The 25,463-nt window shown below is 47.9% G+C and overlaps 1 protein-coding gene across 4 annotated transcripts in view; it reads left to right on the forward strand.

Moving 5' to 3' along the window:
• Positions 1 to 25,463, forward strand: part of C7H15orf39 (chromosome 7 C15orf39 homolog) — a 30,480-nt gene that overhangs the window by 3,695 nt on the left and 1,322 nt on the right. Inside the window, exons 1-3 of one of the 4 annotated variants that reach the window (XM_078781865.1) lie at positions 7,060 to 7,267; positions 9,014 to 9,114; positions 21,340 to 25,449. In XM_078781865.1, coding sequence (XP_078637991.1) covers positions 21,399 to 25,449 — 4,051 coding nt within the window. In that variant the 5' untranslated portion in view covers positions 7,060 to 7,267; positions 9,014 to 9,114; positions 21,340 to 21,398. Of the gene's footprint in view, positions 1 to 7,059; positions 7,268 to 9,013; positions 9,115 to 21,339; positions 25,450 to 25,463 lie in introns of those variants that run through there. The other 3 variants (XM_068122526.2, XM_078781867.1, XM_068122527.2) reach the window with 3 other exon arrangements.

The following is a 25,463-nucleotide window of genomic DNA, read 5'->3' on the forward strand; positions in this document are numbered from 1 at the left end:
ACTCCTCGGTCGCACTCCACCCGGTCGCACTCCACCCGGTCGCACTCCACCCGGTCGCACTCCACTCCACCCGGTCGCACTCCACTCCACTCGGTCGCACTCCACTCCACTCGGTCGCACCCCACTCCTCGGTCGCACCCCACTCCTCGGTCGCACTCCACCCGGTCGCACTCCACTCCACTCCACCCGGTCGCACTCCACTCCACTCCACTCGGTCGCACTCCACTCCACTCGGTCGCACTCCACTCCACTCCACTCGGTCGCACTCCACTCCACTCCACTCGGTCGCACTCCACTCCACTCCACTCGGTCGCACTCCACTCCACTCGGTCGCACTCCACTCCACTCGGTCGCACTCCACTCCACTCCGTCGCACTCCACTCCACTCGGTCGCACTCCACTCCACTCCACTCGGTCGCACTCCACTCCACTCCACTCGGTCGCACTCCACTCCACTCCACTCGGTCGCACTCCACTCCACTCCACTCGGTCGCACTCCACTCCACTCCACTCGGTCGCACTCCACTCGGTCGCACTCCACTCCACTCCACTCGGTCGCACTCCACTCCACTCCACTCGGTCGCACTCCACTCCACTCCACTCGGTCGCACTCCACTCCACTCCACTCGGTCGCACTCCACTCCACTCCACTCGGTCGCACTCCACTCCACTCCACTCGGTCGCACTCCACTCCACTCGGTCGCACTCCACTCCACTCCACTCGGTCGCACTCCACTCCACTCCACTCGGTCGCACTCCACTCCACTCCACTCGGTCGCACTCCACTCCACTCGGTCGCACTCCACTCCACTCGGTCGCACTCCACTCCACTCGGTCGCACTCCACTCCACTCCACTCGGTCGCACTCCACTCCACTCGGTCGCACTCCACTCCACTCGGTCGCACTCCACTCCACTCGGTCGCACTCCACTCCACTCGGTCGCACTCCACTTCACTCGGTCGCACTCCACTCGGTCGCACTCCACTCCACTCCACTCGGTCGCACTCCACTCCACTCCACTCGGTCGCACTCCACTCCACTCCACTCGGTCGCACTCCACTCCACTCCACTCGGTCGCACTCCACTCCACTCCACTCGGTCGCACTCCACTCCACTCCACTCGGTCGCACTCCACTCCACTCCACTCGGTCGCACTCCACTCCACTCCACTCGGTCGCACTCCACTCCACTCCACTCCACTCGGTCGCACTCCACTCCACTCGGTCGCACTCCACTCCACTCCACTCGGTCGCACTCCACTCCACTCCACTCGGTCGCACTCCACTCCACTCCACTCGGTCGCACTCCACTCCACTCCACTCGGTCGCACTCCACTCCACTCCACTCGGTCGCACTCCACTCCACTCGGTCGCACTCCACTCCACTCGGTCGCACTCCACTCCACTCGGTCCCACTCCACTCCACTCGGTCCCACTCCACTCCACTCGGTCCCACTCCACTCCACTCGGTCGCACTCCACTCCACTCCACTCGGTCGCACTCCACTCCACTCGGTCGCACTCCACTCCACTCGGTCGCACTCCACTCCACTCCACTCGGTCGCACTCCACTCCACTCCACCGCACTCCACTCCACTCCACTCGGTCGCACTCCACTCCACTCCACTCGGTCGCACTCCACTCCACTCCACTCGGTCGCACTCCACTCCACTCCACTCGGTCGCACTCCACTCCACTCCACTCGGTCGCACTCCACTCCACTCCACTCGGTCGCACTCCACTCCACTCCACTCGGTCGCACTCCACTCCACTCCACTCGGTCGCACTCCACTCCACTCCACTCGGTCGCACTCCACTCCACTCCACTCGGTCGCACTCCACTCCACTCCACTCGGTCGCACTCCACTCCACTCCACTCGGTCGCACTCCACTCCACTCCACTCGGTCGCACTCCACTCCACTCCACTCGGTCGCACTCCACTCCACTCCACTCGGTCGCACTCCACTCCACTCCACTCGGTCGCACTCCACTCCACTCCACTCGGTCGCACTCCACTCCACTCCACTCGGTCGCACTCCACTCCACTCCACTCGGTCGCACTCCACTCCACTCCACTCGGTCGCACTCCACTCCACTCCACTCGGTCGCACTCCACTCCACTCCACTCGGTCGCACTCCACTCCACTCCACTCCGTCGCACTCCACTCCACTCCACTCCGTCGCACTCCACTCCACTCCACTCCGTCGCACTCCACTCCACTCCGTCGCACTCCACTCCACTCCGTCGCACTCCACTCCACTCGGTCGCACTCCACTCCACTCGGTCGCACTCCACTCCACTCGGTCGCACTCCACTCCACTCGGTCGCACTCCACTCCACTCGGTCGCACTCCACTCCACTCCACTCGGTCGCACTCCACTCCACTCCACTCGGTCGCACTCCACTCCACTCCACTCGGTCGCACTCCACTCCACTCCACTCGGTCGCACTCCACTCCACTCCACTCGGTCGCACTCCACTCCACTCCACTCGGTCGCACTCCACTCCACTCGGTCGCACTCCACTCCACTCGGTCGCACTCCACTCCACTCGGTCGCACTCCACTCCACTCGGTCGCACTCCACTCCACTCCACTCGGTCGCACTCCACTCCACTCCACTCGGTCGCACTCCACTCCACTCCACTCGGTCGCACTCCACTCCACTCCACTCGGTCGCACTCCACTCCACTCGGTCGCACTCCACTCCACTCGGTCGCACTCCACTCCACTCCACTCGGTCGCACTCCACTCCACTCCACTCGGTCGCACTCCACTCCACTCCACTCGGTCGCACTCCACTCCACTCGGTCGCACTCCACTCCACCCGGTCGCACTCCACTCCACCCGGTCGCACTCCACTCCACTCGGTCGCACTCCACTCCACTCGGTCGCACTCCACTCCACTCGGTCGCACTCCACTCCACTCGGTCGCACTCCACTCCACTCGGTCGCACTCCACTCCACTCGGTCGCACTCCACTCCACTCCACTCGGTCGCACTCCACTCCACTCGGTCGCACTCCACTCCACTCGGTCGCACTCCACTCCACTCGGTCGCACTCCACTCCACTCCACTCGGTCGCACTCCACTCCACTCCACTCGGTCGCACTCCACTCCACTCCACTCCACTCGGTCGCACTCCACTCCACTCCACTCCACTCGGTCGCACTCCACTCCACTCCACTCCACTCGGTCGCACTCCACTCCACTCCACTCCACTCGGTCGCACTCCACTCCACTCCACTCGGTCGCACTCCACTCCACTCCACTCGGTCGCACTCCACTCCACTCCACTCGGTCGCACTCCACTCCACTCCACTCGGTCCAACCCCACTCCACTCGGTCCAACCCCACTCCACTCGGTCCAACCCCACTCCACTCGGTCCAACCCCACTCCACTCGGTCCAACCCCACTCCACTCGGTCCAACCCCACTCCACTCGGTCCAACCCCACTCCACTCGGTCCAACCCCACTCCACTCGGTCCAACCCCACTCCACTCGGTCCAACCCCACTCCACTCGGTCCAACCCCACTCCACTCGGTCCAACCCCACTCCACTCGGTCCAACCCCACTCCACTCGGTCCAACCCCACTCCACTCGGTCCAACCCCACTCCACTCGGTCCAACCCCACTCCACTCGGTCCAACCCCACTCCACTCGGTCCAACCCCACTCCACTCGGTCGCACTCCACCCCACTCCACTCGGTCGCACTCCACCCCACTCCACTCGGTCGCACTCCACCCCACTCCACTCGGTCGCACTCCACCCCACTCCACTCGGTCGCACTCCACCCCACTCCACTCGGTCGCACTCCACCCCACTCCGTCGCACTCCACCCCACTCCACTCGGTCGCACTCCACTCGGTCGCACTCCACTCGGTCGCACTCCACTCGGTCGCACCCCACTCCTCGGTCGCACTCCACCCGGTCGCACTCCACCCGGTCGCACTCCACTCCACCCGGTCGCACTCCGGTCGCACTCCACCCGGTCGCACTCCACTCCACTCCACTCGGTCGCACTCCACTCCACTCGGTCGCACTCCACTCCACTCGGTCGCACTCCACTCCACTCCACTCCACTCGGTCGCACTCCACTCCACTCCACTCGGTCGCACTCCACTCCACTCCACTCGGTCGCACTCCACTCCACTCCACTCGGTCGCACTCCACCACTCGGTCGCACTCCACTCCACTCGGTCGCACTCCACTCCACTCGGTCGCACTCCACTCCACTCGGTCGCACTCCACTCCACTCGGTCGCACTCCACTCCACTCGGTCGCACTCCACTCCACTCCACTCGGTCGCACTCCACTCCACTCCACTCGGTCGCACTCCACTCCACTCGGTCGCACTCCACTCCACTCCACTCGGTCGCACTCCACTCCACTCCACTCGGTCGCACTCCACTCCACTCCACTCGGTCGCACTCCACTCCACTCCACTCGGTCGCACTCCACTCCACTCCACTCGGTCGCACTCCACTCCACTCCACTCGGTCGCACTCCACTCCACTCCACTCGGTCGCACTCCACTCCACTCCACTCGGTCGCACTCCACTCCACTCCACTCGGTCGCACTCCACTCCACTCGGTCGCACTCCACTCCACTCGGTCGCACTCCACTCCACTCGGTCGCACTCCACTCCACTCGGTCGCACTCCACTCCACTCGGTCGCACTCCACTCCACTCCACTCGGTCGCACTCCACTCCACTCCACTCCACTCGGTCGCACTCCACTCCACTCGGTCGCACTCCACTCCACTCGGTCGCACTCCACTCCACTCGGTCGCACTCCACTCCACTCCACTCGGTCGCACTCCACTCCACTCCACTCGGTCGCACTCCACTCCACTCGGTCGCACTCTACTCCACTCCACTCGGTCGCACTCCACTCCACTCCACTCGGTCGCACTCCACTCCACTCCACTCGGTCGCACTCCACTCCACTCCACTCGGTCGCACTCCACTCCACTCCACTCGGTCGCACTCCACTCCACTCCACTCGGTCGCACTCCACTCCACTCCACTCGGTCGCACTCCACTCGGTCGCACTCCACTCCACTCCACTCGGTCGCACTCCACTCCACTCCACTCGGTCGCACTCCACTCCACTCCACTCGGTCGCACTCCACTCCACTCCACTCGGTCGCACTCCACTCCACTCCACTCGGTCGCACTCCACTCCACTCGGTCGCACTCCACTCCACTCGGTCGCACTCCACTCCACTCGGTCGCACTCCACTCCACTCGGTCGCACTCCACTCCACTCCACTCGGTCGCACTCCACTTCACTCCACTCGGTCGCACTCCACTCCACTCGGTCGCACTCCACTCCACTCCCTCGCACTCCACTCCACTCCACTCCCTCGCACTCCACTCCACTCCCTCGCACTCCACTCCACTCCACTCCCTCGCACTCCACTCCCTCGCACTCCACTCCACTCCCTCGCACTCCACTCCCTCGCACTCCACTACACCGCACTCCACTGTACTCCACTCCACTGAACTCCACTCCGTCGCACTCCACTCCCTCACAATCCACTCCCTCACAATCCACTCCCTCACACTCCACCTCCTCGCGCCCCTACCCCTCGCGCCCCTACCCCTCGCGCCCCTACCCCTCGCGCCCCTACCCCTCGTGCCCCTACCCCTCGCGCCCCTACCCCTCGCGCCCCTACCCCTCGCGCCCCTACCCCTCGCGCCCCTACCCCTCGCGCCCCTACTCCTCGCGCCCCTACCCCTCGCGCCCCTACTCCTCGCGCCCCTACTCCTCGCGCCCCTACTCCTCGCGTCCCTAGCCCTCGCATCCCTAGCCCTCGCATCCCTAGCCCTCGCACCCCTAGCCCTCGCACCCCTACCCCTCGCACCCCTACCCCTCGCACTCCTACATCTCGCACTCCAATCCCTCACACTAACTCGCACTCCACCCACTCACTCGCACCTAACTACTCACACTCAACTCCCCTTGCACTCAACCCCTCACACTCAACCCCTCGCACTCAACCCCTCGCACTCAACCCCTCGCACTCAACCCCTCGCACTCAACCCCTCGCACTCAACCCCTCACACTCAACAACTCGCACTCACCCCCTCGCACTCAACCCCCTCGCACTCAACCCCCTCGCACTCAAGCCCCTCGCACTCAAGCCCCTCGCACTCAACCCCTCGCACTTAACTCCTCGCACTCAACCCCTTGCACTTAACCCCCTCCCTCACACTAGGATGGTTCTTAAAAATAAAAATTAGAAAAGTCATGCTCCTAACACTTAAAAAATTTTTATGTATGAAAAAACCCTTGTGACATTTTTAGCCATTTGGACTAAATTTAAGGGTTGCACACGGAGTTTGTAATTTCACATATTTGGCTCGCATAAATGTTTGGAGTTGATTATTTATTCTCCACTGCTGTACTTGTGATTTTGCCCATTACAGTTGACTTATGACCTTGTTACAAGCCGACATAAGTTGCACCCTTGCACATTTTAAAGTTGTTTTTAAGTTAATTGAATACAGTACAGCTGTACTCTGGTGTATGCAGTTGCCATCATTGAAGAGTGCAATCGTCTCCTCACAAGGGATGAACAGCAAACCTAGTATCTGCTTCAAGTTGTGACAGAACATCACAAGAGATTTCTCGATTGCTGGAAATCGACGCTTATCGGGCACAAACGTTCAATAGGAGTTTCTTTCACCCGTCTTTGTTTGATTCACAATCTTATGCACCTCTAATTTATAATTAAAATACTTTAAGACCAACCTCGGCCCGCACGGGCCTGGTTATCTTCAACGAAAAGCATCACCAAACACTGGAACCAATGAGATTCGAGCATTTGAAAAATATTTAAAAAAAGATTATTTCGCGTTTTGGAGGGTGAAAACGGCGTCAAATATTCTAAAATTGGCGAAGAATTATTTTTTAGAAATCTCACGGCCGCAGGGGATAGTTTTTCACGGCCGGAAATATCCGAAGTTGAGACCGAATTCACCGAATTAATCAAGAAGTAAATTTTATCAATTTTAATCTCATCCAGAATGCAAATGATGTCATTTTAGGTCTGAATTTGCGAAATTTTGTGAGCTGACCAATCGACGATCAGCTTAGGTCAGCCAATCAGCGTGATCTGTCAGCACTGATCGTCTGACCTGTCAGCACTGATCTTACTGCAAGCTAACTTCTTCTGGTGGGGGAAGCCGCAGTGCCCAGAGAGAACCAGTCCTGACAGCGACTGAAGTTAGAAGACGACACACATACTGTGAAAACGTATGTTAAGCCCAGTTAAAATTTCTTAAAATAGGCCTTAAGCTAGCACATCGTATAGTTACTTCCTTAAGCTTCTTATGACATTTATTGTATGTAGGTATTGGGGAGGACTGTCTGCTCTTCTCTTTTACCAAGTCTTACCAGGTACGGTACCTACTATACCTACCTACTACCAACTACCTAACCTACTGATGCCACAGTGATGGGTAAAATAGTGGCAAGAGGCTTTGGCTTCGCCGGCTCATTGCGGCTTTGCAGTCGGGTACTAGTAGTATGTCCAGGTCCCTTATGGTTGGCCGCTGGCACAGCACTATTATGTTTAGTTCTTCCAAGAATCACCTAGGATTCTGTCTGATTGATAGTATCTCCTTTGCAAATGCCTTCACGTCAGCAACTTCACTTCACATCAGTGAGTTGTACTCGGCTGTTGATGGCTACGCTCGTGAGTTGCACCAGGCTGTTGACGGCTACGCTCGTGAGTTGTACTCGGCTGTTGACGGCTACGCTCGCGAGTTGTACTCGGCTGTTGATGGCCGTGCTCGTGAGTTGCACCAGGCTGTTGACGGCTACGCTCGCGAGTTGTACTCGGCTGTTGATGGCCGTGCTCGGGAGTTGTACTCAGCTGTTGATGGCTGTGCTCGCGAGTTGCACCAGGTTGTTGACGGCTACGCTCGTGAGTTGTACTCGGCTGTTGACGGCTACGCTCGCGAGTTGTACTCGGCTGTTGATGGCCGTGCTCGTGAGTTGCACCAGGCTGTTGACGGCTACGCTCGCGAGTTGTACTCGGCTGTTGATGGCCGTGCTCGGGAGTTGCACTCGGCTGTTGATGGCCGCACTGGCGAGTTGCACTAGGCTGCTGACTGCTACGCTCGCGAGTTGCACTAGGCTGTTGATGGCCGTGCTTGTGAGTTGCACTCGGCTGTTGATGGCCACGCTCGTGAGTTATCATGGGCTGTTGACTGCTACGCTCGAGAGTTGCACTCGGCTGTTGATGGCCGTGCTCGCGAGTTGCTCTCGGCTGTTGATGGCCGTGCTCGAGAGTTGCACTCGGCTGTTGATGGCCGTGCTCGCGAGTTGCTCTCGGCTGTTGATGGCCGTGCTCGTGAGTTGCACTCGGCTGTTGACTGCTGGGATCGCAAGTTGTACGAGGCTGTTGACGGCTGCGCTCGCGAGTTGTACTAGGCTGTTGATGGCCACGCTGACGAGTTGCACTAGGCTGTTGATGGCAGCGCTTGTGAGTTGTACTTGGCTGTTGACGGCCGCGCTCTCCAGTTGTATTAGGCTGTTGATGGCAGCGCTCGTGAGTTGTACTCGGCTGTTGATGGCCGCGATCGTGAGTTGTACTTGGCTATTGATGGCCGCGCTCGTGAGTTGTACTCGGCTGTTGATGGCCGTGCTCACGAGTTATACTCGGCTGTTGATGGCTACGCTCGTGAGTTGTGCTTGGTTGTTGATGGCCACGCTCGCAAGTTGCACCAAGCTGTTGGCGGCTGTGCTCGCGAGTTGTACTCGGCTGTTGATGGCCGTGCTCGCGAGTTGCACCGGGCTGTTGATGGCCGCTCTGTGCTAACATCGCCACGCCCACAAGCAGATCACAAGTGATCGTTTGTGGAGTCAGGAACAGAAGATAAATCATAGACGTAGAAAACCTGTTTGGTTGCTCTTCAACTTGCCATAATGCATGCTGATACTTATGGTGGGTGAATTTCCTCTCAATATTTTGAATTTTTCACCCCTATATTTTAGGGATATTTTGGAGGTTACGAGGGCAAATTCACCCACCACTCCTGTGTACTTTGAGCCCTGTTCCTGAGTTCAAGCACCTTTCATGCCATAAAGAACATCAGGTGGGTGAACTTATCCTGTCAACCTTCTGTGGTCAGCAAAATGAGTACCAGCTTTGGGGTAAAATGAAACTGCCCTGGCAGCCTGATGTGCCTGACTGTGTGAAGGGACTACTTTATTTATTTTTTGGTTTATTTGCATAACAAGAGTACAATATTTTCTGTTTATGTATATTCTTACTCTTAAATGTATTTCAATGTGATAGTTATATCAATGTACAGTACTTTAATTTTGGCATGATTGTATTATTTATTTTACATTTTTGACCTCTAAAAATCCTTCGCTAAACATTGGTGGATGAATTAAATTATATAGACTTGATGGTGTGTGTGTGTGTGTGTGTGTGTGTGTGTGTGTGTGTGTGTGTGTGTGTGTGTGTGTGTGTGTGTGTGTGCGCGCGCGCGTGTCCACTACATCCATTTTTCCGTTCTCCAACCTATAGCTTTGTCTTAAAAACTCAATGTTTCGGCCAGCAACCCAGCATGCACTGGGCCTCCACTAGCTTTTATCAAGAGAAATTCCCTTGTTAACTCAACTGGACTGCCGTCCAGTTGAGTTCATCACATACTGAACCCTCCGTCGTCGTCTGTCGTCTGTTAACTTGTCCAGTCAGTTCAGTTCTGCTTCCCTGGAAGCTCTAGTTCACCTCCTCCCAGATATACCTGGGGGAAGGGGTGGCCCTATTCTATCTACCAATCACAAAGCTGTGTTGCAAGACCTCGTGACCATTGACCCATGATTGGCTTCTGTTGCCAGTGTTTTGTGCGTGTTTGAGAGGTGTATTGTGTTTTGTTATCCTTTTTGCCTGTCAGTTATGTCCCACTTTGTCCTGTCTCGAAAAAGGCTAGTGGAGGCCCAGTGCACGCTGGGTTGCTGGCTGAAGTGTTGAGTTTTTAAGACAAAGCTATAGGTTGGAGAACGGAACAATGGATGTGCGGATATAATTCCCAACCGTTGTTCATTACTTTATATTTTTATATATATATATATATATATATATACACACACACACACACACTAGCAGAAGTACCCGGCATTGCCGGGCGGGGGAGGGGAGAAGAGGGGGGGGGGAAGGGGAGGATGGAGGGGGGAGAGGGGAAGTGGGGTAGGGTGGAGGGAGGGGGGAGGGGAAGGGGAGGACGGAGGGGGTAGGGGAGGTAACATTACATTACACACACACAAACTGTGTTTTATGTTCAATGGTCTGGCGGCAGGGATGGAACATCACGTGATCGCTCTGAGCGAATCGGCGCGCTGCTCTGCCACCGGCTCAGATTCCGTGTATAATATTCCTCGCTGAAAAAAAAATCTATGTGAAACATGCTACTATCTATGCTAAATCATGCTAAAATCTATGCTACTTGCTGTGAGTTTATGGCGGCAAGGAACATCACGTGATCGCTCTGAGCGAATCAGCGCGCTGCTCTGCCACCGCCTCAGATTCCATGTATAATATTCCTCGCTGAAAAAAAATATGGATCTAAAGATGAAAGAAAAAAAAAACCTATGTGGTGTGAATGGCAATGTTCCTCGCTGAAATGTGAAAAAACGAAATCGCTTTTTGCTCTGAATTACGTGCGAACGCGTAACTGAGTTTATGGTGGCAAGGAACATCACGTGATCGCTCTGAGCGAATCAGCGCGCTGCTCTGCCACCGCCTCAGATTCCGTGCATAATATTCCTCGCTGAAATGCGCTGAGGTAAAAATATGGTAAAAAAAAAAATTATGAAATAATTTTTTTAAGGTCGGCCATGTTCTTCCCAGGCTCAATGGCCATGTCTATGCCAAATATCAAGCACGTGAGCCTCTCCCTTTAGGAGTCTATCGGTAACATCACACACACACACACACACACACACACACACACACACACACACACACACACACACACACACACACAGTGTTTTATATATATAGATATATGTATGTCGGTTTGTTGACTTAGGACTTGAGACTGAGAAAAGGAACAACTGATATATCTATCTATAATTCCAGTAATCTCTGTGTGTATGTGTGTGTGTATGTATGCGACAACGATTTCTCGACAACTACCGGTCCGATATACTTGAAACTTGCCAGGTATATTGCTGGGGACCCGAGGATGTGCCTTTTCAAGGTTTGAAATTAATCGGACAAGTACTTACCGAGCTATGGCGATTTAGCCGTTCGCCGTTCGCTTTGGCGTTGCGAATGGACCAAACCATTGCATGTAAATAGAGGGGGGGGGGGTTCTGTGGTCGTTGCGAATGGACCAAACCATTCATGTAAATAGAGGGGGGGGGGTTCTGTGGTCGTTACTGCCACGTGGTTTCAAAGTTTTTTTTTTGTTGTTGTTGTTTGCACGCATGATTTTTTGCACCCACGTACGGGCACGCCCTAGGATGTTTACACACACACACCCCTACACAAATTTTTTTTTTTTTTTTTTTTGGCAAGGAACGGGCACCCACGTACGGGCACGTCCTAGCTTATATATAGTACGGGCATGCCCTAGTTTATTGAATTCGTCAAACAGACTGTGGAGAGCAGTATGTCGAATATGAAGCTCACGAAATGACCAACTTTACAACAGAATGCTCTAAAAGAGTTCGATCAGGGCTTCACTATATATAGGGGTTGGGTTTAGCATTCAGGATAAGAGACAAAGGGTGGATTCATCGGCCCCCACCAGTGGTCCTTTCCTGTTATTCAGTTAGTTAAAGGAAGTTCATTCAAGGCCAGGCATGGGTTATGTCTTGATAAGCCTATGGTCAGCAGTATGTGGTAAACATGTTGACAGCATTACCAGTGAGATTGAAGGTCAGGAGAAGTACAGAAAGATAGGGAGAGGACAACCATAAATGTGTCGACATGGAGGAAATTTGGCAAGGTTGGGGGAGGATAGCAGCTTGCAACCAAGGCCATGGAAAGAGGAACAGTTGGATTTCGACAGAGAAAGGGAATATGCCATCACAAGGCATAAGTCATACAAAATGAATAATCTATCTATAATTCCAGTAATCTCTGTGTGTATGTTTGTATGTTTGTATGTTTGTCTGTGACCGCTGTTTCTCGACAACCACGGGTCCGATATACTTGAAACTTGCCAGGTATATTGCTGGGGACCTGAGGATGTGCCTTTTCAAGGTTTCATATTAATCGGACAAGTAGTTACCGAGCTATGGCGATTTCTTTACCAAACTCCGCAAGCCGTTCGCTTTGGACCAAACCATTTCATGTAAATAGAGGGGGGGGGGATTGTCACCGTACTCGCAAGCCGTTCGCTTTGGACCAAACCATTTCATGTAAATAGAGGGGGGGGATTGTCACCGTACTCGCAAGCCGTTCGCTTTGGACCAAACCATTTCATGTAAATAGAGGGGGGGGGGGGGGGATTGTCACCGTACTCACAAGCCGTTCGCTTTGGACCAAACCATTTCATGTAAATAGAGGGGGGGGATATAATTTTAGATATATATATATATAGTACGGGCATGCCCTAGTCTATCTATAATTCCAGTAATCTCTGTGTGTGTGTCTGTCTGTATGCGACCGCTGTTTCTCGACAACTACCGGTCCGATATACTTGAAACTTGCCAGGTATATTGCTGGGGACCCGAGGATGTGCCTTTTCAAGGTTTGAAATTAATCGGACAAGTGGTTCCCAAGGTATGGTCACCGTACTCGCAAGCCGTTCGCTTTGGCTTTGCGAATGGACCAAACCATTTCATGTAAATAGAGGGGGGGGGGGGGGTTCTGTGGTCGTTACTGCCACGTGGTTTCAAAGTTTGTTTTTTTTTGTTGTTGTTTGCACGCATGTTTTTTTGCAAGCACGTACGGGCAAGCACGTACGTGCGGGCACGCCCTAGTTCCTCAAAAGGATATAACAGGCTTCCAAAGGATATGAAAGGATATAAAAGTATATAGCAATCAAACAAGATAAAACATATAATTGGTTATACTTGTTAATTAATCAAACATCATTAGGACAAAGGGGGAGGGGGATCTCAGGTCCATATATATATATAGATATATATAGATATATAGATATATAGATATATATAGATATAGTGCATTCACAAAGTATTCAGACCCCTTCACTTTTTTCACATTTTGTCATGTTGCAGCCTTATGCTGAAATCGTTTAAATTCATTTTTTCTCTCGTCAATCTACACTCGATACCCCATAATGACAAAGAGAAAACAGGATTTTAGAAAGTTTTGCAAATTTATTAAAAAGAAAAAACTGAAATATCGCATTGACATAAGCATTCAGACCCTTAACTCAGTACTTAGTTGAAGCACCTTTGGCAGCGATTCCAGCCTCGAGTCTTCTTGGGTATGACGCGACAAGCTTTGCACACCTGGATTTGGGGATTTTCTGCCATTCTCATCTCTTTTCGCCAAGCCACACCTTTCTCTCCAACGGCCCAGAAACCCAACCGCCAGTTGCCACACGAAGCCATGTCATACTATGGGGCGTCAAACGCAGTTACTTTGTCTGCTGGACACAGTGACGTGTCGCTTATAACTAGGCTCCATCTATCAATTTTTTTCCAATATTGATGTATCGGTGGGCTCATACCTGGTATTCTTGGGAAAAATGCCAGGGGCAGAGGACTTTATCTATATTATATTCTCCGTAGGTGATTCTGTCTGTCTGTTGGACGTACTCCGTTGAGAGCAGTAGCTCCACCCATTCTGGAAGAGGCTTCAAAAACAAATATCCACCATTTTATTTACTCGCATAGCTTTTGTTAGGCCTGTGGTGTCTTGCTCTCTCTCAGTTTTATTTCAACTCTAATTCGATATATCATTTCATTTTTAACAGTCGCTAACATGGTTTTAGACTCGGTTAAAAAAACGGGAATAAAATCCGATGAACGTTTCCGTTTATAGAACTAAATGAATTTTCAAAGGCCTATAATATAAAGGCCATTGAACCTCTCTCACACACACGGGAAATTGTCGAGATATATTTTTAAAAATCGCGGAACGGTCTGTCTTTCACCGCCTAAAATAACAGACAGGGAAAATGTCGACATATATTAAAAATTCGCTTTTTATTTTCCATTAAGATATATTACTTTTCCGTTTGATGACAGTCGTCACAAAAACGGCAACAATGATGCCGACATAGGTTTCTTCATTCTTATTTCATTCATCATTATTACCCGGAAGTAAAGGTAAACCTGTTTAAACTTCCATTCATTCTTTTTTTTTTTCAGACCAGTTTTCAACATCGTGTTCACATCCAGAATGAATAAACAAACTCCATTTCATGTGTGCATGGACATGTAATTCACATATGTAAAATAAATAAAGAAACAGACGGGAAATTGCTGAGATATTTTTTCGTTCTTATTTTATAAATCTATGTGCATGTACACTTTAAAGAAGTTTATTTAAAATCTTTAATTAAAAAATCGGGATACCTCAGGAGACAGTTAATGCCATCATGATGCTGTATAAGAACTCGCATGCAATAGTCCGATCACATGACGGCGATACAGACTGTTTTCACATCATGGCAGGAGTTTTACAGGGTGATACCCTCCCCTCGCTCCCTACTTATTCATAATATGTCTCGATTATGTGCCAAGCAAAGCAATAGACACCAACAATGAACTTGGATTTACCCTAAGTAAACGGAAAAGTCGGCGATACCCATCCAAGAAGATTACAGATGCAGATTATGCAGATGATCTTGCGGTTCTAGCAGACTATAACAATGATGCAGCGACATTACTACACAAGATTGAAGAAGTAGCCAGCCAAATTGGTCTCTACATAAATGCCTCGAAGACAGAGTACATCAGTCTTAATCAAGATCAAGTTGTAGACATAAAATCACTCACTGGTGAAAACATCAAAAAGGATGACGAATTCACATACCTGGGAAGCAACATCGCCTCCACAAAAAGAGATGTCGACATCAGACTTGGAAAGGCTTGGGGAGCTTTAAACAGTCTAGGCAAGATTTGGAAATCTGCGCTTCCAATAGAGCTGAAACGAAACTTCTTTAGAGCAGCTGTTGAATCAGTTCTTGTATATGGGGTAATTACATGGACCTTGACATCGTCACTAGAAAAGGCCCTGGATGGTACATACACTCGCATGCTCAGAGCAGCCCTTAACATCTCATGGAAAGAGCACCCCACAAAATATGAATTGTATGCAAAAATCCCACCAATCAGTGTAACCATACGTCAACGTAGATTAAGATTTGCTGGGCACTGCTGGAGAAACAAAGACGAGCTCGCAAGCGATGTTTTACTTTGGTTACCAACTCACGGCAAACAGGCACCAGGGAGACCTGCGAAAACATATATAGATCAGCTTACAAATGATACTGGGTGTCTGGTTAACGAACTACCTAATGCCATGAGTGACAGAGATGAATGGAAGAAACGTGTCATGGAATGCCGAGCTAACTCGACGCAGTAAGTAAGTAAGTAAGTTAATTTAAAAAAATGTCATTTTGTATTCTGTAACGAAAAGGGTAACATTGGTTTTTCCGGGAGAGATAGGTGTTGTGATGTTCTTATACACCGCCAAAAAGGTGTGTGTGTGTGTGTGTGTGTGTGTGTGTGTGTGTGTGTGTGTGTGTGTGTGTGTGTGTGTGTGTGTGTGTGTGTGTGTGTGTGTGTGTGTTTGTTTCGAGCTCTTAGTCACATTTTACATGAGATGTAATAATACATTTGAAACTATTTCCCATGTGCACGCACATGCATTCAGTAAATGTAAATTGCAGTAAATACATTGTGTAGATTACATCATTTGTGGATCTGATAAATTGCCAGTAACCATTTTGTAAAACCGAATGTGCAGCATCAAACTCAAGATGTCCAAATGTCACACAGGTCCATGCCTGTGTGATTCCCCACTAGTATGGTATGTATGTTCCATGTGGCAAACTATAGAAAAGAAGGAATTCCATGGTTTGTAGAAAATGCCAGATAATAGAAAATAAGGGACATTCAAAAAATTGTGTGCATGCTGTACTACCCTTGTGTTCTTATGAGGAACCAAATAATGCTCTAGACAAGTAAATGAAAAAACATGTTTTAAGGCTAAACTTTTTTTTTTTTTTAATTAAATATAGTTTTCAACTTTTTATTTTATTTTATTACATTTTATTAAATGTACCAGAAAAGAGGACTGGGACAAATTTCAGCTCTCTAGGATGTATGGAACCTAGAAAACGAATGGCTCAAAGATTTGAAATGGGGCAAACTTCAGATGAAGTTAAATAAAAGTGTAAAAAGTTCATATATAGGTTAAAACCCATCAATACCAGTGTGTAAAGCTGTATGAATCAAATTATGAAAAAAATGCTAAATGTTCTTTTAAAATGTGAAATCACATTAAATTAAACAGATGATGAGGGTGAAGATAATAAACAGGAAGTTAAACCGACATTCGGACTATGAATCGATGGACAACGGATGACTCATTGCCCTCGCCAAAGGAGAGGGTATTGCATTTGAGTCTGTCTGTTTGGCCGCACCAAAATGATTTTTCCGAAATAAATATGATTTTTCTCTGCAACTGTTGGTCTGATTGACAGGAAATTTTCACCGAAGGTGCGCCTCCTGTATAATTTTTTAAATGAGAATTATGACATATTTCACGTGGTACGGGCGCCATCTTGGGAAAAAAATGAAAAACTTTGCACCTCTATATCTCTGAAAGTGCTGCATAGAAGAAAAAAAACAAAACAGGCATGGCTCATTGTAAAGAACTCTCCATGGCGAATAACATATTGTTGTGTGGTTCCCTCACTTAACACTGAAAGAACCACAGAAGGCAAATTGAGCGTTACTCAGAGGCAATGCCGAAATGCAGATTTTATGCGGGGGAGGAAGACAGGGGAGAGGAGGAAGCTGAAGCGCTTGCCTGAGCGATCCCGCAGGGCAGTCTTCAACCTGCAAAAAATAACTCGAACAAAATCCTGGTTTAGAAATGTACAAAAATAACAGGTTTATTTAAAACAGAATGCCGATAACAAATGCGGCGGTAAAACTAAATTCCTAAACGGGATCCTCCACACCAGACTTAAACACAGACGAAGCGATAAAATAACGTTGGAAAATAATGGTGTGATTATTTAATCTACCATAGCTCAGATTGGCTGGTGTATCTCGTCAGGAAGGGTGTTGGCCCCAAGCGCGCTGTCGAGACGTGTCACTGTGCTTGGCGGGAAGGAAGGCTGCAGGCCGCTCGTTCGCGCCCTGCTCGGTCTCGCTCACTCCGGCCTCATCACACTGCAGCGGCAAGCTGTGCCCGTCCGCACGGAGAACCGCAGTTCCCGGGCTGCGGCTCTTCCCATTGCCTCTGCACATCTTCCGGTGGCGTCTTCGACAGAGAAGAAAGAAAGGGAGCAAGAGGTCGTCAAGGGCAAAACACAAGCAGCTAAAATGTCCGTCCAGGAGATCTTTTAACGCCGGGTCTTGACGTCATCCGTGCTTCTCCACCAATGCCCGCAGGCCACCACCACCTCGTCCAGCTCTCCACCAATCAGCGGGCCGCTTCTTCCTCGCACTTCTCTCTGCCAATCAGTCGGTGCCTTCTTGCTCTTCCCTTCTCTCTGCCAATCAGAAGCCCTGGCCAATCACGGCTCCTCGGGGCATGTCTTCACGGATCTTTGGTCCTATGCGTCATTTCCAGTCGGGGTAATCAGCCCAAGTGCGTCGTCTGGGTTCCGGTTTGTTTTATTATTTAGTGTGGTTTAATTAACGGGCATTTCCTGCGCTACTGCCTATGGTGCTCATTTCCTGCGCTACTGTCTACTGTCTATAAGGGACAAAGGATAAATCACCGAGGGTAAGACGTACAAGGGATTTTTCCTTATCCCCAAAGCTGGTTAACATGCCCCGGCCCCTCTTGACGGGGACAGATATACAACTTATCCGACATCCGCACTAAACAGGTCCTCTACTTATTACATGGTGGTGGTGGTTCTTCTTCATGACAGTCGGAGCATGATACCGACAAATCTACCTGACTCTACATATCACTACCCCACCGACATAACAATATGTTAATGATTGTCATATGTGCCTCCATTATGACATCATAATTCGACAAGTACAAAACTTCATCCGATCAAGATAATTTCTGGAGTGTCATCTAGGGATAAATTGGTGGAGAAAAAATAATTATGCCATCAGTCACATGGTTCGGCCACCATATTTTAACACAAAGGCCTTAAAAATAACTAAAAACACATCCTGGCGAGGGTCTGCAATCTGATTGCTCTTTCCTGTTTGGCTAAAACAGAACAAGTGTCGCAAGACTTTTAATCGCGATATCAATTTGTGGAAAACGCCATTTTGCAGCTCGATATTGGTGTTGTTCAATCATAGAAAACTCGGCTCCATTCATCGCGTTGTTGTGACATAGCATACCATTTTAAATTAAAATGTGGATTTAAGTGAAGCAGGTATAAGTTCAGTCAATTGTATAGTGGTTAAAAAGTGGTTTTTAAAAATGAATGTTAATTCCTCAGTATAGTCCAGCATGTCAAAAGCAGCCGAGTGAGGCTGGGCTCTTCTGGGTGTTTTCAAGGCCACTTAGACTCTGTGCTTGCTGGCTGAAACTATGTTCTGATAAGGGATAATGGTGGGGGATTTGGTCCATGCGGCTTGATGCAAACAGAGCTCTACCACTGAAGGTGGACAGAGGTTATGTTTTCACCGATGTCTGTGTGTCTGTCTTTGTCTGTTTGTAAGCAGAATAACTCAAAAGGTTGTGGACAAACTTGAACAAATCTTGGTGGATAGGTTTGGTGTGTGACAAGTAAGAATTCATTCCATTTTGTTGAGGATCCGATCCAGATAAGAAAATTTTTAAGTGATTCTTCACCATTGAGAGATGGGGTTAAAACTGATATGTAGAATATTTCAGAAAAGTTTACGTGTTGTGACAAAAATAGGTGAAGGAGTTGGTTGGGTGACAAGAACCAGCCGATTTGATTTAGGTTAAGGCCCCGATTCAGATCTGGCCTATCAGTGGGATACACAAATTGGTACTTTGCCTAAAACTATCTGGTTTCAACCAGAACAAGAATAAAAGGCGTCCTATTTAAGCAGTGAAGGCGCTTCAATATTCGGCCATGTCCTTCTGGCCATCTCTCCGTCAAGAATAAAGAACCTTTCTAACCCACCGTGTTTAATTCTATAAATTTCTAGGCTTTGCCTATTACATATCAACAAGACGTACAGTCTAACAACATTGTAGCCGGGCTTGGATCTGCTTGGTGGAGGATCTGCTGTCCCCCTGTCATGTGATCAGCTGTGATTGGTAGACGTTTGTGAGGGACATACATGCGTAAACCGGACGGACAGAAAAACGCGGTTCCAGACGGCATTGCCCTACGTGCTACACCGTAAAAGTATGGCTGCCGAACCACATGATCGATGATGTCATAAATTTTGTTTTCTTGACCAATTTATTCGTAGATCACGCTCAAGACATTTCATACTGATCGGATCAAGCGTTCTACTTGTTGATTTATATTCTAGGCACTTATGACATCATCATTAACATACGTTATTCACCATGGGGAGTACTTTATAAATGAGCCACCCTTCAATTTTTTCCATGGAGCGGTTGCGGAGATATACTGATGCAAAGTTTTTCGGCTTTTCCAAGATGGCGCCTGTACCACGTGACTTGTGGCGTTGTCATTATGATTTAAAAATTATACAGGAGGTGCTCCTCTGGTGAAAATTTCATGTTAATCGGACCAACGGTTGCAGAGAAAACGAATTGTCCCCCGTCGCACCGCGGAGCGAAAGGGGGACTATAGTTTTCCCCTCCGTCCATGTGTGTGTGTGCGTCCGTCCGTCCGTGCGTAAGCGAAGGACCGAATTCTAATTTGGTGTGTGGGTGCAACTGGGCATAAGGAAGAACGCTATTGAAAATTGGTTCGCCATGTCAAACGCCAAGATGGCCACCACCATATATATATATATATGTCTGAACCTTGTGAGCGAAATATCTTGAAAAATAAGCGAAGTACCAACTTCTAATTTGGTGTGTGGGTGCAACTGGGCATAAGGAAGAACCCTATTGAAAATTGGGTCGCCACGTCAAAATCCAAGATGACCGCCACCATGTATGTCTGAACCTTGTGAGCTGAATATCTTGAAAAATAACGGAAGTAACAACTTCTAATCTGGTGTGTGGGTGTATCTAGGCATAAGGAAGAACCCTATTGAAAATTGGGTCGCCACTTCAAAATCCAAGATGGCCGCCACCATATATATATATATATATATATATATATATATATATATATATATATATATACATATATATATATATATACATATATATATATATATATATATACATATATATATATATATATATACATATATATATATATATATATACATATATATATACATATATATATATATATATATATATATATATATATATATATATATATGTCTGAACCTTGGGAGTGAAATATCTTGAAAAATAAATGAACTACTAACTTCTAATCTGGTGTGTGGGTGTATCTCGGCATAAGGAAGAACGTTATTGAAAATTGGTTCGCCACGTCAAAATACAAGATGGCCGCCACCATATATATGTCTGAACCTTGTGAGTGAAATATCTTGAAAAATAAACGAACTACTAACTTCTAATCTGGTGTGGTGGGTGGTGTATCTACGCATAATGAAGAACGCTATTGAAAATTGGGTCGCCACGTCAAAATCCAAGATGGCCGCCGCCATGTATGTCTGAACCTTGTGAGCGGAATATCTTGAAAAATAAGCGAAGTACCAACTTCTAATCTAGTGTGTGGGTGTATCTACGCATAAGGAAGAACGCTATTGAAAATTGGGTCGCCATGTCAAAATCCAAGATGGCCACCTCCATGTATGTCTGAACCTTGTGAGCGAAATATCATATCACAGCATGTTTTCTGCATCTTCCACTTTGTCAACTCACATCACTTCCCCGACGGGGGACCTCGGCGTAACGCTTGTTTTTTAAAGTAATTCTTCAACATTGAGAGAGGGCCAAAAACGATATATCACATTATATTTCAAGTTGTGGATGGATTATGACAACTTGGTGGATGAGTTGGTTCGGTGATGAAAACAAGCTGATTCGAGTTTGGTTTAGGACAGTATACAGATTAGATTATTTTCATTAAGAATATTAAATGGTGATTACATTTGTCACATTTTTGGGCAAAAATGTTGAACCAATTTTTCTCTTTCAGGACTCTGTATATTGAACAACTATTCGAATGAGAATTTTCACCATTTGAAGAGGACATATATGGTCATGCACGGGTTTCATCAATTGGGCATAAACTCGTCTGGATCCCCGGAAGTTCCAATGATGCAGCATTGTTCCTATGAGAATAATGGATTCATTTTGCAGCCCTCAAGTAACTCTGTGCCAATAAGCCCTTCTGGCTCGCTGACCTTGCCGGCACCCTCACAAGGCACCACCGCTGGTGAGAATGGCAGCAGTGATAAAGATGGGTCATTCTACTTATGGAGCCAGCATCGCACAATGGTTTACAGAGGTGTTTACCAACGCAAAGACGTCAAAAGTGCTTGCATGGCTGTGAACAATTCCCCTCTGCCTTCTGGAAATGCTGTTGTTTATCCAGCAAAAAGTGTTTTACTAGTGCCTTGCCCTCCACCTATTCAATGTCCGCAAAGGCCTTCACCTCCCTGCCATCTCAAAAGGCTTTATACATGTGCACAGAGCCATTTGTCATCTGCATTTAATGTACCAGCTGCTTGCTCAACACCTATACCTGCTACAGTGAATGAAAAAAATACTGCTTTATATTCACAACATACACAGCATCGTTTGCCGTCGTGTCATTGCAGAAGGATTGCACCATCTAGGGAGGTCCGTTTACCTGGACCAACATTTCCCCTTGCGGATGATGGTACATCAAATGAGATTAAAGGCCCTCATACACTCCCAAGAAGTAATGGATATTTTACAAAAGATTGGGATTTCGTTCAATCAAACAACCAGCAAACCTGTCAAGTTGGCATTTCAAGTGTTCAGGTAGAAAATCGTCAACCTCAACATCCGTTCCCCTTGCAACCTCCTCCAGCAGTTGACAATCCTAATTACAACCGATTCATGTTGGCTTTTTCAAAAAAGGAAAGAATGTCTTCCACAAATGTGCCAGATTTACAAAAATCTACACATTTAGTACCTACAGCTCTACCACTTGGAGCCTCAAAGAACAATACTATGCTACCAGATGAATGGGGCAATGGATGTGGTCAAATGAAAGATCGTGCAAAGAATGTTGTAGTCGGTTCATCAAGTTCTGATAATACAAACAACTTTATACCACTCCTTGCAGGTGTCAACAACAACTCTGTTTTGAGTTCACTTGCTCCATGCAATATTCCTGCAATTGAGAACATTCAACATGCAGTGGCATCCAAGCCACATTTGGCATCAGCCTTGTCAGGATTTCACTCAAATGTGAATCCATGCATATATACATTGAACAATAAAGAACTATTGCAACCTCCAAATAAAAAAGTTTGCCATGATAGTAATTTGGTGAATGAGTATGAATCGGTCATTAGCCTTGATTCAAGTCTTGCACATAATCGTTCATTTGAGAACAATTTTGTACCTGCTGCTCCATCTTCATTTCCTGCATTTCACACTGCCTCGCCAACTTTTGTACAACTTCCCGCAGGATCCAACAACAGCTCCCATTTGAACTCTCGTGCTCCATGCAACATCGCTACATTTCAGAACCTTCAATATATACAACACAATGATAAAGAGAAATACCATTTGCAAAAGCAGCCTGTAGTGGGAACCAAGGCACAGTCAACATCGGTCTTGACAGGTGTTGACTATGAAGCAAATGCATGCATGTATGCCTTGAACAATAAAGAATTGCCTCCACCAAAGAAAAATGGTGACCTTGAAAGCAACTTCATGACTGATTCAAACTCGGTCATTAGCCCCATTGGAAGTCTTACAAATAATGCTGCAGTTGAGACATCTATCAGGGCAGTACCTCATACATCTTTATCAACTGCATTGCAGACTTCCTCTTCAACTCCATCTACCTTTTATTCCCAGGTGTCTTCAGACCTTACAACTTCTTCACTTCCATGTACATCATCCACTTGGTTGCCGGTGATATCCAACTTCTACAGTCTAGCTGTAGAATCTAAATGTGATTATTGCAGCAAAGAGAATTGCATGTACAAAGAGTGCCTTTCAAAAGAAATGGATAATTCTGATGACATATTGATTGATGAAATTTTTGATTTTGACAAAACTGATAGCAAAGAAAATGTGCCGATGCTTCACAATTACTTGGACCGTTGTTTGCAGCTGCCACATGCAGAAGTTGTTGCTCACACAATTGCGGATAGCAAAAGAATCTCTGACGTTGTCAATAATTTGAAAACGTCTCCAAAATGGTTGCATTCGGAAAAGAAAAATGCAAACTTCTTTCAAAAGGCTCCAGTGGGCAATGAGAATACTGATGCAAATTGTGAAAATGTCAGTGCCACCAGGATTTTAGCATTTCCTCCTAAAATCGAAGAAAATATCGTGAGAGAGGATGTTGGCGAAGAGGGTAGTAACACTGATGTGAGCAAGTGTTCAAAAGCCCAATCTTCCACAAAGCCCGAATTAAAGCAAAATCCCCTTGTTTCTGGTCACGAAGTTAAAAGTGAGGTGAGCTCTGATTTCAGTATGAACATTGGCACAAGCAACTTGAACGACAACTTGAAACTTCCTCATACCCATTTGCTATCAATGGAAATTGATGCGCATAGAAGGGAAAATAAAGAGATCCCTAACATTATTGATAAGAATATGAAAGAGATTAATTATCCAAAATTGTTGCATTCTGAAAACAAAACTGCAAACGTCTTTCAAAAAGCTCCGGTGTGCAATGAGAATACTGATGCAAGTTGTGGAAATGCCAATGATACCAAGATTTTAGCATTTCCTCCTAAATGCGAAGAAAACATGGCGAAAGAGAATTTTGTCGAAGAAAGTAGTAACACTGATATGAATGGTTGTTCAAAAGCCCCATCTTCCACTGAGCCAGAATTAAAGCACGAGCCCTTCATTTCTGTTCAGGAAGTTCAAAAGGATGTGAGCTCTGTTGTTGATGATTTGGGGGTTAACATTACCACAAGCAACCCCCAAGACAACTTAAAACTTCCTCATGCCCATTTGCTATCGATGCAATTTGTTGCCCAGAGAAAGGTAAAGAGGATAATGCCTCGTATTACTAAGGATATGAATGAGATGAATTGTCCAACATTGTTGCATTTTGAACACAAAAATGCAAACGTCTTTCAAAAAGCTCTGGTGTGCAATGAGACGACTGATGCAAATTGTGAAAACGACAGTGGCACTGGCATTTTAGATTTTCCTCCTGAAGATGAAGAGAGTAGCAAAAAGGATGCAACCGATTATTCACAAGCCTCACCATCCCCCATCCCTTTTTCAGTTTATAAAGTTCAAAGTGATGAGGCCTCCGTTGTTGGTTTTCATGCTGACGAGATTACAAAGGGCTCAAATAACAGCTCAGTCCTTCCTCATCCCGATAACTTAAACCAAAAAGCGAGAGATGGGAATGATGGGTTTTCATCTCTCAAAATTTTGGGGATCAAAATTTTGGACCCTCAAAATTTGAATTGTGGAGGGACTAAAGATGACAGTGCGCTGGGATATACAACTGAAAATGCATCTTGCGAAAATGAAACGGAAGCAAATTCAAACAAACATCAGGAAAATATTGAGAATGAAAGTGATGGTTTCTTGCCATTTTCTGTAAGCCAGAAAACCCCATTGCCATTGCTGACCCTGATGGATGAAAAGTTTGAAAAGTGCAGTGACCTTGAAATGAAGACGTTCTGCAACATTCCTACGATCAAATTATATCTGTCTAGGTTTCTTGCAAGTTTACCGGAGTTGACCGAATTGATCCAAACCAAAAAAAAGGCCCTTTGGCCGAATGACCGACATGACAAGAGCGAGAAGAGGCCAGTTGCAAATGCTCAGATTTTCCCCAAGTCGACAAGTCCTTTCCCTCATGTTTGGCGGTTTTGCCATCTTTTGATTCCTGTGGCTGCTCTACAGAAGCAGCTTTTTCCTTCTTTACCCGAAGATAAAATAATCAAGGTATTAAGAAAATGCAAGTTGATGCTCAGGCCAGCAACAATGTCTGAGGAACTCATTTTGATGAACGAAATGTCCCTTCAGCAAAGACGTTCCTTCTTGCTTCTGTCATATGGTGACTTGAAAACTGTTTTTCCACATATTCTGTTGTCATACGTTAAACAGGAGCTCAATAAATTGATCGGTGAGTTGACTTAC

The sequence above is a fragment of the Myxine glutinosa genome, chromosome 7, assembly GCF_964187855.1.
Source record: "Myxine glutinosa chromosome 7, kmMyxGlut1.1, whole genome shotgun sequence".
Lineage (NCBI taxonomy): Eukaryota > Metazoa > Chordata > Myxini > Myxiniformes > Myxinidae > Myxine > Myxine glutinosa.